Source organism: Lepus europaeus, chromosome 3, assembly GCF_033115175.1.
Source record: "Lepus europaeus isolate LE1 chromosome 3, mLepTim1.pri, whole genome shotgun sequence".
In the NCBI taxonomy this organism is placed as follows: Eukaryota; Metazoa; Chordata; class Mammalia; order Lagomorpha; family Leporidae; genus Lepus; species Lepus europaeus.
This window is the reverse complement of record NC_084829.1, coordinates 129338064-129351799: the sequence shown is the minus strand read 5'-3', so window position 1 is coordinate 129351799 and position 13736 is coordinate 129338064. Positions and strand designations below refer to the sequence as shown.

Genomic DNA, 13736 nt, shown 5'->3' with positions numbered 1-13736 from the left:
GGCAGCACAAATACCAGTTGATAGGAATTTTTTCTACTCTATTAAAACCCTTTGAAATCATTGTTGTATATGTTGGCTGTTGTTGGCCAAAACATCATTATACAGTACGTGACTATACATCCATTCACCTGTTGATGGAAACTTGCATTATTTTTAGGCTTAAGCATCAGATATAAAAGTAATAGAATAATAGGGACATTCTAGAGCATGTCTTTGTACAAATATTTTCTTTCATGTGTCATGGGTGAATACCAAGGAGTGCGATGGCTAGTGCATATAATAGATATATGTTTAAACTTTGAAAAAGAAAACCACCAATCTATTTTCTAACATTATTGTGCCACTTTACATTCTCACCAGGAGCATATTAAGAGGTCCAGAAATGGGTATTTAGCCTAGTGTTCGAGATGTCAGTGTTCCACAGTGGAGTACCTGGGTTCGTTTCCTCGTTCCAGCTTTGGAGACAGAGGAAGCTTTCTCTGACTCTAGACTTTTGCCCTGGGCCAATCCTGGCTGTTTGGGGCATGTGTGAAGGGAATCAGTAGAGGGGGGCTCTCCATCTCTTCTATGTATTTCTGTTGTTCAAATAAATAATACAAAATTTTACAAGGCATTCCAGTTGTTCCACATGGTTGTCAGCACTGGCTATGGTCAATTTTAAATTTTAGACATTCTAATAACTTCATAATGAAGCCATATTGTGTGTTTACTTTGTATTTCCCTGAGGCCAGATCACAGGGCAATTCCCTTTTCAATCATAATTCATATCCTTTGTGGACTATCTGTGCCTAACTGGTCCTTCCTCTAGTTTGGTCTTCTGAAAAATCTCTCTTCCAAGCTGACACTCAGATTAATACACTTGATGGTGGTGTGTTACAACTGCACTTAAGACCCTCCATTGGCTCATCAAAATAATTCTAAACTCTTATTTTAAGAGTTCACAAGGTCTCCTGTGATCTGATCAATACCCCACAAATCCATACTTTTATTTATCTTTACTTTTACAGCTGCTTCCAGTTTCCCAAAAGTGTCTTAGAGCTCAGTGAGTACCCCCTTTCTGTGGGGTCTACCACAGTGTTTACTGTGCCCTGTACAATTTATTTATGTGTTCAGTGTCTTGTGAAAGCTAATCCTACCAGAGCAGGTAGCAATATGATTCCCCACACATTTTAATTTTTTAATTTAGATTTCATTCTTTTAAATGTGATTTTTGGAATATGGTTACTGTAGGTAAATGATTAAATTCTTGTCTTCTATTGAGAATGCATTTTCAACTACAGAAGAATGCATTTGTTTCTCTTTTGTTGATTATTTGTTCATAACCTTTGCTTCTATTATGACTTAATTTTTTTCTTTTTAATAGAAAATATACTAGATATTTTAAAATAGAAATAGAAAAATGAAACAACTACGATTTTATTGTAATAAAAATTTTGCCAGTTTGACTTGAGAAGCTGGGGAGGCAACAGATATAACAGAGACCAGGGAACAAACACAGGCTAGAAGGTAGAAATTCTCAGCCTTATGTAAGAATCAAAGTTTTAAACAACTGAATGTCCTGGAAATTAATGGGATTTTTTTTTTTAAAATTGCAATACCTAGAGATACGTGAGAGAAGGAAACAAGATGTTTCATGATGTTTAGACTTAAACTAAAAGTGAGAATGACTGGTACATTTGATAGGAGCACACAGGAAGGCACAAAGCATTGTGAGCCTAGAGTCAATTTGAAGACCAGGGAGGACACACACACAAGAGTGGATATCACCCAACTGTGTCAAAAGAACAGAAGCAGAGAACAGGAATGAGCAGGTGACACTGAACAGGCTAGGATAAAGAATTTTTTTTTTCTCCCATTTCTTAAATCACAGAGTAGTAACAACATAACTTTGGTAAAATCTGGAAAAATCAGACCAGTTGAAGGAGGAACTTTCTGAATTGATAGAATACTTGAGTTATAATAATCTTGAGACATTTTAAAACTACTTCAAAGTTTATACACTATTTTTTGCCTTTGACTAAAATTGTTTCCTACAACATATATTTTTGATATTTCTTTTGATGGAATAAAAATTTAGGTAGCAGAGTGATTACGAAAATTAGTATTCCCAAGGAAATGCCAATTTATGGAAACTGTTCTCCTAAATTGTTGAATCACTGCACCATTGCTCTTTAAGCTACAGATTTGCTTAACCTTTTTTAATGACAGTTTATAGCACTAGGCAAGTCAGCTGAGTGTTTCTGGTGTCTTTATTTTCTCCACAAAATATATTGGTTGTATCCCTCTTTCTTTAAACCTAATATTCTATTACATCTCACCTTTGCCTACTCTCAATTTTCTGTCTCCAATTTCACTGAAAAAAAAAAAAATAGGGCATCTGGGGAGAATTATCTCAAAATCCCATCCCATGCCTATAAATTCTCACCTTAACTTCCCCAGTCTCAGATTTTCCAAGGGTTTATGCTGTAACATCCACCACCATTTTTTTAAAAAATAGATACTTCTAGTTGCTTCCTTTTACTGACACATCCTCCTCAGCCTACAACCATGATCAAGAGTCAGGGGTCCTTCCATTTAATAAATACTTACTGAGTAATTACTATGTTCTGGGAATTGATGGAGAAAAACGAGATGGTACCTCAGCTCGCCATCTCTGCCCTGCAACTCCCTCTTTTCTTAACTATCATCCTTTCTTCTGGATTTCAGAGCCAAACTTCCTTCCGTATCCATCTGTACTCTTTGTGCTTGATTTCCCATAGCTCCTTTATCCTTAATAGTTGGCAGTTGGCTTTCTCTGTGATCACACCACCATTCATGCCAAGGTCTTCAACGACCTCTGTATTTCCAAAGACAATGTATTCCTTTGTGTTTACCTTCCTTGAGCGCTTCTTGCTTCTATGATACAACATTTTCTCAAGGATTCACGTCTCCTCCCTCTTATTTGCTTATAGCCCCTTTTATAGTCTCTTCCTTTATTAGACTGGTTCAATACATGTATACTCCAGAGCTTCGTAAAACCTTGTTCTAGATTTAACTGCTTGCTTTTCCTTACTGCTATTCAGAGACAACTCTTTAGAATATGATGATGATTTCTAGTTACCCATATCTTTCTTAGAACTCTACTGATACTCAAATACATTTAACTAATTGCCTGCCAATTCCACAGCTTTCATGCTCAAGGTACTGAAAGTACGTTTAATACAACATGTCCAAAATAGAACACAGCCTCTTTTGCAGAAAGCGTCTTTTTCCTGTATTCAACAGCTTGGTGACTAGCACTGATATATTCTTGTTATGTAAGAAAAAAATTCCAGATACTTCTTTTAACTTAGCCTCCATATCAAGTATATCACAAAGCTCTATTTTCAAGATGCTTAATATCTTTCAAATCTGTTCTTCCCTCTCCATTCATGTGACTATGGACTTATTTTTCATTCCTTTCACGTTTTGCCTGGTTTGCTACAGACTGCGGTGGCATTCAAAATGGTCACAAATCTACCCTCCAAGCTACTGCTGCAGAAAACTTTACTAAAGCACAAATCTGATGGTGTCACATATTTGATTAAAGCTCTTAGAATCCCTGGTAGCTTTCAGGAAAAAGCTGAAACTCATTCACCTATCCCATAAAGTCCTTTCAGACTAGTCCCATCTAATTTTCTGCCAACATTTATCCATTTAGCCTATGGATTCACTTGTAATAACTAAGCTATGAGGGTACTTCACAAAGGGAAAATGGAGTTCAAAGATTTTATTTTTGTGAACATTTTGAAATGAATGTCTGGCTTTTCCATAATATCCATTTTTAATGTGCTTAGAAGAACATTTATATGCATAATTTCAAAAAATTTTCTAACTAAAGTATTCTTTAATTCAAATTTCCATGAACTTTTTGAAGTATACTTGTGTTTCTCAGAGGAAAACATTAGCAGTGTATCAGCAATGTTGGAATGGAAGAATTTTTGTGACTGCAGAAGTTTCGGACTTGCTGGGCCAAAGAGTTAAACCTTCTTCTTACTGAGGAGCCTGAAACATGCAGATGTACTCTGAACCCTTCTTAGATGGAAGCAATGTATGTAGTAGTATTCCAATTTACGGAAGGACAAATTCAGTTTTTCTTCCAGTTGAAAATTTTCTCCAGGTTTTTTAGTATTCCAAGGAAATACAGTTGGAAAATGATATATTTTGCTCTTTGATGGCTCCAGGCTTGCACAGTTTTCACTGCTCTGAAATGTCCACACCTACTTTTCAGCCCCTTCACTCTTCACCTCATACTTGTGCCTCAGGGGCCTCCCTTGGAAGCTGAACTCTCTGCCTGATTTCTATGTCTGTTCAGACTGCTGCTACTATACAGGCTCCTAACATGGCAATTAGTTCTCTATCTTCTAACCATCACATTTGTCAATCTTCCCATCCGACTAAAGTTTCTTGAAGGCATGGACTTGCTTTAGACTTCAATTTATTTTTGCATAGTAGTACTTAGTAGGTGCAGGTGCCTATTGCAGCTAGGTATCAAACCCAGGAAGGAAAGACAATGTACACTTAAATCTGAATTTTCATGAAATTAGCATTGTCTACATTAATCAGTATATTTATACTAGCAAGAAGTATCAGAGTTTCAGTTGCACATATTGGTAATTCTGTAATGCACAGAATTAGGGGAATTATGCTTAAATAGTAATAAGTATCAGAACTAGTAGACTTGAATTTCTGCCTTGGAATGAGACTATACACTCATAAACATTCTATATGTATATATATATGTACGTATCTGTGACCAGAGATAAGCTGGAGTGCATATTTTTCTAACACCAAAACAAAATACTTATGTATAATCAAATGAAATAATGTTTAGTTCTGTGACATTTTAAAAACATTTTCATAGAGAGATGTCACATTATTATTTATTTTGCACTCATACTAATTTTTGAGATTTTTAAGGAACAAAGAACTGATAACCCCACGCCCTACCACCCCTCCGAATTCTACTGTGGGTCACTTTAAAGGAAACATCTTGGCCAAAGAAGGGGAAAAGATAAGCACACAACATTTCCCAAACCAATTATAGAATATATTTTTTACAAGTTATAAGACAGTTTTATGCTTTCAAATTAAGCTGTCAGTTTCAAAAGAAAATGACAGAGAACCATTTGGCTCTTCAATCAATCATCTCTAATCCAAACTACCCAGAATCTAAGCCAGAGAAATGACTGTATCCATTTTTCACAGAACTTGTGAGTAGCTAAAATTACAGAAAAGGTCCTTCTCCTGATTAGGTTCATGGGTGCTTTGGATAGCGTGATTAAGGCCCTTGCTGCATTATTACAACAAAAACTCACCTTGTTTTTGAATTCTTGACAAGGTGAATGATTTCCATTTCCCATCATTATGGTTTTGACCGCTGACAACAGAAGCCATTCCTGAACCCAGATCATAGCTGACTTTTATGTGTCCATCAGTGAGCTCTACACTCATGAAATCTTTCTAGTAACATAACAAAAACACAGAATGTGATTAGAAACACAGAGAAATAGATGGGTAGTCGCTCTATAATAAGAACTTACAGCTAAACTGCTGAATGTGCTGTTTTTTGACAAAAATTAATAGAATTGCTGTTACTCTTTTCTGAAATTTGGTGGGTGTGATGTAAAGGAGTAAAATAGTCACAACCGAATTACTAGCACCTAGCCTTTTATCATAATAGTACAAAGTGGGTTTCTCTGAAAATATATTAAGCAACCTGAAAGGTATGTTCCTTTAAGGAGTCTACTAAGAAACACTGACTTTAAAAAAAAAAAAAAGAAACTACAAGGTCAAGAAATAATTAGAATCACTTTTCAACTTAGGTCTCTAGAAGATTAAGGAAGTGTTTTTTGCAGCTGCTCAAGTTTATACTGGGAAAAACTTCGCAGGGAGCTTCTTTCTTATAAAGGGTTTTATAGGGAGCTAAACTAAAAATAATAATAATGACATTGTATTTGTGATTACAGTTATCAGTAAAAACTCATACCAAGTGTCTACATCACATTCTTAGCTATCAGCCAACATTTGATAATTTTATCGATGACTGATAATTATATTGTTATTTTACAGCAAACACATTTTTAATCATGGAACATATGATATGTATGTGATCTTTACCAGGTCTCGTGTGGCAAGATACATCAGGAGAGCACTTGAAGAAAATGTCCGGAACTTGAACATGACAGTGGAGATGTTCGGGTACCAGCGAATTGGGCGGCTGACCAGCGCATAACCTTCTCCATCGAACTGAATAGTCCCCTCACTATCTTCCACCTGAGGACTGAAGGAGGTGATATTCCACATAATTGAGATCGTGTATAGTTTGTCTGCTGTTATTCAGTGCATTGAACTGTTCCCTGGGAACAGACTGCATGCACCATGGGACAGAAACCTTCTGTACACTTCTGTCTACCTCCAACCAGGTAACTACCATCTGTCAGCTGAACTTCATTAGGTCTTCAATAGCCAGGTCACTGGTGTTTTAAATGTGTTATGTTTTAGACAAGTACTAGGTGGAGAGTTAGATTGATATTTGTGCAAACTGGTGGAGTTTTTGGATGGGTTGAGAATGTATACTACATTTCCCATTTATATAACATCATAGAATATCAGCCCCCTATTCTCTGAATATCTGCCATCCCACAGGTCTTTTTCTAGAACAGATTAGTTTCAGACAATAAAAGATACCTGTACTTGAGTTGTTTGTATGGCTTTTCAATTTATCTCCTTCCTAAGAGACCAGCTAGAGATTGCAGGCCAATCTCTAGGCACAAGCTCAGCATCTTTTATGGTACTTAGCTCAAAGAATCCAGTAAATGTTTTGTGGGATAGTGATTTTAGTGTAGCAAATTGCCTTGTGTTCAATCAGTATTGGTTGAATAATTAATGAATATACAAATTGATTTTGGTGAATACCATATTCAGAAATATTTTTTTCAAATGTGACATTATATCTCTTATGTCTATCTGCTGTGGCAGAGCACAACTTAATTCTGAGGGTATCTTTTTCAAACTTGAAATATCTGCAGAATAGATGTATTTGAATCTCTAAAATTAAAGTCATATGCTAACTTGAGGGTAGGAAAGAGAAATTGAGAAATACAATGGTAATATCAGTATAAAGTAAACTTAGAAGATTATTTTAATTCTTTACTAATGAGAAAAGTAGTATATAACAATTAATGGGTTTGTAGAGAAACAACTGTTAAACATCTTCCACAAGTTGGCTTTCTGTGTCCCTGGATCAGAGAAGTGAATCACCAAAGACAAAAGGAGGAAAGGAGCTGGTTTTGTGTCTTTCATGGTTGGGTCTTTAAAAATTTTAATTACATATAATTTTTTTATAACACATGGTGATGTCATGAAATACTTTTTCCAATATAAAACTAAAAGATGCTTTTTCCATATTCATTAAAATGTTAATCGAAAGAGGAATCAAGTCAACCTATTAACAATATAATTCATAGTGAATAAATTGGCTATTATTTAGTCTTCCTTCATCATGACAATGAATATATTAATTTCTGGAGCACTGCCTTAGAGATAAGAAAAATGTTGTATAAAATATGCTTTCCAGAAGTTTCTTAAAGCTCTCATTAGGATTTTGCATTGTCTACTGCCATGTTACCAAAGAAAACCTAAGGAAGGATTGTAGGAGCCACTGTTGACAATTTCTGGACGCTTTGGCCTAATACATTTTTTTAAAGTTATAATTTACAATCTAAACAAAACTTTTTATTCATGTGGGATCTCTTTAATTTTTTAAATTATTTTATTAGAGAGAGACAGATAAAATGTTCCCATTTACTGGCTCACTCCCCAAATTGCCACACCAGCTGTGGCTGGCCAGGACACCACCAGGAATTCAGACAGGGTCTCCTGTAGCATCTGCTGCCTCCCAGGGTACATAATAGAAGGAAACTGGAATCAAGAGCCAAGTCAGGACTTGAACCAGGCACTCTGACCTGTGATGTGAGCATCCCAAGAGACACTGTAACCATTATGCTGAATTCCCACTCCCTGATGTGAATTTCACCAAGGCTCTGCTAAAAGTCAATTAATACTTCAGGTCTCAGTTTCTCAACAAAGAGATAAAATGGCTATTTCTAAGACCCTTTTCCATTCCAATATTATATGAGAATCTTCTGTTCAATCAAAAAGCAAATCTGTAGGGAAGAGTTGTGCTGGAATTACCCAAACATATACATGTAGATAAGCCGATGTAATACATTAGCTGATATTAGCCAAAAGAGTGTGATTCCAGCTTTCAATTGGCAACTTTGTAATAAGGAAAAATAATTTCTTACAGATATATTTTATATTTTAACAGATTTTTCTAATCATTTTGAAAACACTTTCCAGGACACATAATCACTCTTTTATAACGAATAAATGCTCAGCGTCTTTTATTTATTTTTTAAAACAGGTTGCCTGATCAAGTTAGTAAGGCTTAATTATGCTCTTCTGCATTTAAACTGTTAACTATAGATCTAGATGTATATCAGGACCAGTATGGCAGGTAAAGCCACCACCTACTGTGCCAGCATCCCATATGGATGCCAGTTGAGTCCTAGCTGCTCCACTTCTAATCCAGCTTCCTGCTAATGCACCTGCAAGACCAGTGGAAGGTGACCCAAAAGCTTGAGCTCCTGTACCCACATGGGAGACCTGGAAGAAGGTCCAGCTCCAGCGGTTGTGACCATTTGGGGAGTGAACCAGCCAATGAAAGATCTTGCTCTCTGTCTCTGTAACTCTGCCTTTCAAATACATTTTTTTTTTTTTAAAGAACTAGATGTATATCAGAGCTTGGAGTATGAAGGTACTTCAAAAACTTTGTGGAGGGAGTGTTTAGTCCAGTTGTTATATTTGCATCTCACATTAGTGTCTAGGTTTGAATACTGGATCTGGCTCTTAACTCCAGCTTGCTATTAATATACAGCCTGGGAGATAGCTGTGATAGCTAAAAAAAAAAAAAAAAATTGGATTACTGCCATCCATAGGAGAGATAAGATTGAGTTTCTGGCTCCCTGCCTATCCCCAGCCCCTGATATTGAGGACATTTGGGGAATGAAGAGCATATGAGAACTCTCTCTGCCTCTCAAATAAAAAGTAACACAATTAGGCAAGGGTGTTGTGATACAGTGGATTAGCTACTGCCTGGACTACCTACATCCAATATCAGAGTCTCTGATTCGGCTTCTTGCTAGTGCATTCTGGGAGGTAGAAGAAAGTGGCTCAAGTGCTTAGGTCCCTGCTAAACACATCACAGACCCATAAGGAATTCCAACATTCTGGCTTCTGCCTGGACCATATTGGTGGTTGTGGGAAATTGGGGAGTGATGGAAAAAAAAACCCTTTTCTCTCTCTTTGTTGCTCTGCCTTTCAGGTAGATAAAAATAAATATTTTTGAAAATAATAAAAATTTTTAAATTGTAGAAAATGGAATTAAAAGATCAGTTTGTTTTGATGTGAAATATTTTTGAAACCCATGGATAGTTTTTTTTCATAATATGCATTTTCCATGAACTACTTGAAATATCTCATAATCACTTCAACATTCAACTAAATGCATATTTACTTGTAGCAGCATTTTTGTATTTTAATGTGAGATTCAGAAATTCATGAAAAATAAGATATATCCTTTTATGGCTCTGACAGATTCTTCTTTCCAAAGCATAACAATAATTGCATTCATTCTACTTCCTGCTAAAGAAATGCATATTTCTTTTTTTTTTTTTTTTTTTTTTTAACTTTTATTTAATGAATATAAATTTCCAGTATATAGCTTATGGATTACAATGGCTTCCCCTTCCCATAATTTCCCTCCCACCCGCAACCCTCCCCTCTCCCGCTCCCTCTCCCCTTCCATTCACATTAAAATTAATTTTCAATTCTCTTTATATAAAGAAGATCAATTTAGTATATATTAAGTTAAGATTTCAACAGTTTGCACCACATAGAAACACAAAGTGAAACATACTGTTTGAGGACTAGTTATAGCATTAAATCAAAATGTACAGTACATTAAGGACAGAGATCCCACATCAGGAGCAAGCGCACAGTGGCTCCTGTTGTTGACCCAACAAATTGACACTCTAGTTTATGGCACCAGTAACCACCCTAGGCTGTCGTCATGAGTTGCCAAGGCTATGGAAGCCTTCCAAGTTCCCCGACTCTGATCATATTTAGACAAGGTCATAAAAGACAGGGTGAGGATAGTAACCAATGATCCTAAGAGTGGCATTTACCAGGTCTGAACAATTATACAGCATTAAGTGGGGAAGAGGACCATCAGTACACATAGGTTGGGAGTAGAGCCATTGGTGGTAGAGGTTATGATTACAAAGGAATGAGGCCCAAGTGTACTAGACAGGGTCTAGAACAAAGGACAGAGTCATTATTAGAGGAGCTAAGAAAGGTGTTGTCTAAGCTACAATTAAGTTTTCTGATTGAGAGGCAAATAGAACCTGATAGAAGGGGCTTGATAATAATCTGGTGGGCTTTAGGCCTTGTAAGTTAAGAGGCCCAGACCTATCTATCTCTTCACATGGCGTATATCCTAAGGGAGGTGTGAACCTCCTAGGGGAAGGCACTCTGTTGACTTTCATTACTTGGCTGGCCTGGGAGGAGAGCTGGCCAGGTAAAGGCAGGGGGCATCTCTAACAAGAAATTTACAGTTCTGCCTGCAATGTTGCTGACCCTACTTGACCATCCCCTCAGCTGCAGTGGTCACTTTGGAAGTTGGGCTGAGTGAAGGGCTTTTCAGCTTGGAGCCAATAAGATCTGTGGCTCTGACCTGGGCATCCTTCGAGTCCAGGGCAGGTCCATTTCCAGTGACCCAACTCTTGGCAGAGCTGCCAGGGCTCTTCACAAGCTGACTTCTGCTGAAGCCCAGACTTACCACATTGAAAGCCACTGCAGTGGACTGGCCTGTTGGGTCTCCTTGAGGAGAGATCACCGTACAGATCAGCCATTAATAGGCCTGCCACCCATTGCTTCTGATGCCTAGCTTTCTTTTCCTCCTGGTTTGTGTTAAAGCAGACCAGAGGATGCAAGTCTCCCTCATTTCTCTATTCTAAGCCCAACTTGTTCTTTCATTTCTCTATTCTCTTCAAGGTAGGGAATTAATTCTATTATGAAGGAATCTGTAGGACGCACAATTTAATCTTTAGACCTTATAAGAGATGGCTAACATTTTTCTGTAATAGCATAGCCAAAATAAGAGCTTAAATAATAATCTCATAGCTAGATTCACATCGCCATCAGCGAAGTATACAGTAAGTAGAAAAAAAAAAAAAAAACCTCCCTTTCAGACCAAAGGGAAAGAAAGTTTTAAAGTGAGAATATAATTTTCCTCATGGGCATTGTCTACCTTAGAAAAACTACTACAGAACATGCCTGTGACTATAGACTTGTAGTTCAGGCCACCGAAGATTAGAGATGGGACAAGAAATGCATATTTCTAAAATTAATATTACTTGTCCTGCTACATATTACTCATAAAATTAACTGTCCTTAACTGGAATGATGGACTAGCTTTTATATTAAAGTATGATAAGTATTTTCCTTAAAATAATAAACATTAGGAGTTACATGAAAATTCTATCACAAATATTAGGGCTTTTGGGAAAACAGAGCTGGGATAGATCATTCCAAACTATGCAACTATATAATCAGAGCTTACAAAAGTTCTAATAATCTTGATCAAAATATTAGTATAGCTCGAAAAAATGTGAAAAAAAATTTAAAACCAAGGATTCATTTCAGAAAATATAGAACTTCCCAAAGAAGTTATGAAGATAGTTTGATGACAAAGGCTATAAAGAAGAACTGATATTATTAAGTCACATTGGTATGGTAAAAAATGCACAATAATGGAGAACTGAATATTGAACACTTCCACAATATAGTGGTTGGCCGAGACAGAGTGAGGGCCAGCGTGTGGGTAAATGGGTACTTGTGCAGGCTGTGTGTAGTCACAGCACCCTTAAGCTTGGGGTCTTCAGCTTGTTGGTTCACTTGGTATTCAGTTACTCTTACTTGATGGTGTAAAAACATTAACATACTGGGGAGAACTGTGCATGAATCTGTGTGGCCACTCAATCTACCCACATGATTTTCCTATCTATGTGAGTAAATTCACAATAAATGCTTTTCTGAATACAGATCTCATACCTTTTGTGCTCTCTGGTCTCTGGGATTAGAATGCTTTCTGCTTTCCACCTGCAAGCCAGCTCCATATACAGGATACTGGCCCACTGCAAATTCCACCCCCTCCATAAACTAGATCTTGATGATCTTAACCAGATATGAAGAATTAGAGTACACTCAGTGTACCTTTTTGAAAAGAATTCTTGTTATCTTTTGCTTTTTTAAAAAATTTTTATTATTTTTTTAAATTTTTGATAGGCAGAGTGGACAGTAGAGGGATTCAGAGAGAAAGGTCTTCCTTTTGCCATTGGTTCACCCTCCAATGGCCGCCGTGGTAGGTGCGCTGCGGCCGGCGCACCGCGCTGATCCGATGGCAGGAGCCAGGTGCTTCTCCTGATCTCCCATGGGGTGCAGGGTCCAAGGACTTGGGCCATCCTCCACTGCACTCCCTGGCCACAGCAGAGAGCTGGCCTGGAAGAGGGGCAACCGGGATAGGATCGGTGCCCCAACCGGGACTAGAACCCGGGGTGCCGGCGCTGCAAGGCGGAGGATTAGCCTAGTGAGCTGCAGCGCCGGCCATCTTTTGCTTTTTGACTATTTTAGTATTGTCTTTTCCTGTCTTCCTGGCAATAAGTTTACTCATGGTTGGGACTGGACTGTATTCATCTCATTATCAGGAAGTTGTGTGAATCTCTGTAATCTACAAAACACACTATGAACATATAGGAAGACTATTATAATTATTCCATTAGCAGAATACTTTATATGTTCATAGAGTAAGACCTTTGCAGGATTGATAATTAGTGAAGTTACAGTTATATACCACATGCAGTGCTTAGTGGATATTCAAATGCTTTATATGTTTTGCTTATAGCAAGCTTCTGAAAATACTAATTAGAAATGTACCGAGAGGCCGGCGCCATGGCTTAACAGGCTAATCCTCCGCCTTGTGGAGCCTGCACACCGGGTTCTAGTCCCGGTTGGGGCACCAGATTCTCTCCCGGTTGCCCCTCTTCCAGGCCAGCTCTCTGCTATGGCCCGGGAAGGCAGTGGAGGATGGCCCAAGTCCTTGGGTCCTGCACTCACATGGGAGACCAGGAGAAGCACCTGGCTCCTGGCTTTGGATCAGCACGATGCACCGGCCGCAGCGGCCATTGGAGGGTGAACCAATGGCAAAAAGGAAGACCTTTCTCTCTGTCTCTCACTATCCACTCTGCCTGTCCAACAACAACAAAAATGTACCAAGAAATGTTTAGGGAAAATTGGTATTTATTCGAGAGTAGCAGACCATTAATATAGTCTTCATGTCTTTGTTGTAGCCAAAGAATTTTACAGAAAACCTTTCATATTAGATTTTATTAAAAAATTATTGACAAAACCATCTTAAATTGTAATGGATCAGGCTTTCAAACTATTCTCAATGCCATTTGACAAGGCCATGATGTCAAAATGAAATAGAGTCAGAAGATAAAACTTTTGGAGAGGTAATACTTTGTGGCTCCTTTTGCCCATGAAATTCTAGACCTGTCAAGAAGGAAATGTGAAGTACACTCTGCTACAGTAAT

At 37.6% G+C, this 13736-nt stretch overlaps 1 protein-coding gene across 1 annotated transcript in view; it reads right to left on the bottom strand.

Moving 5' to 3' along the window:
- The window catches only part of LAMA2 (laminin subunit alpha 2), a 698138-nt gene that overhangs the window by 50908 nt on the left and 633494 nt on the right, over window positions 1-13736 (bottom strand). Inside the window, exons 50-51 of the mRNA XM_062187263.1 lie at window positions 6139-6301; window positions 5337-5481 (exon numbers count right to left, since the gene is read on the bottom strand). Of these exons, the coding sequence (XP_062043247.1) occupies window positions 5337-5481; window positions 6139-6301 (308 nt within the window). The remainder of the gene's footprint in view (window positions 1-5336; window positions 5482-6138; window positions 6302-13736) is intronic.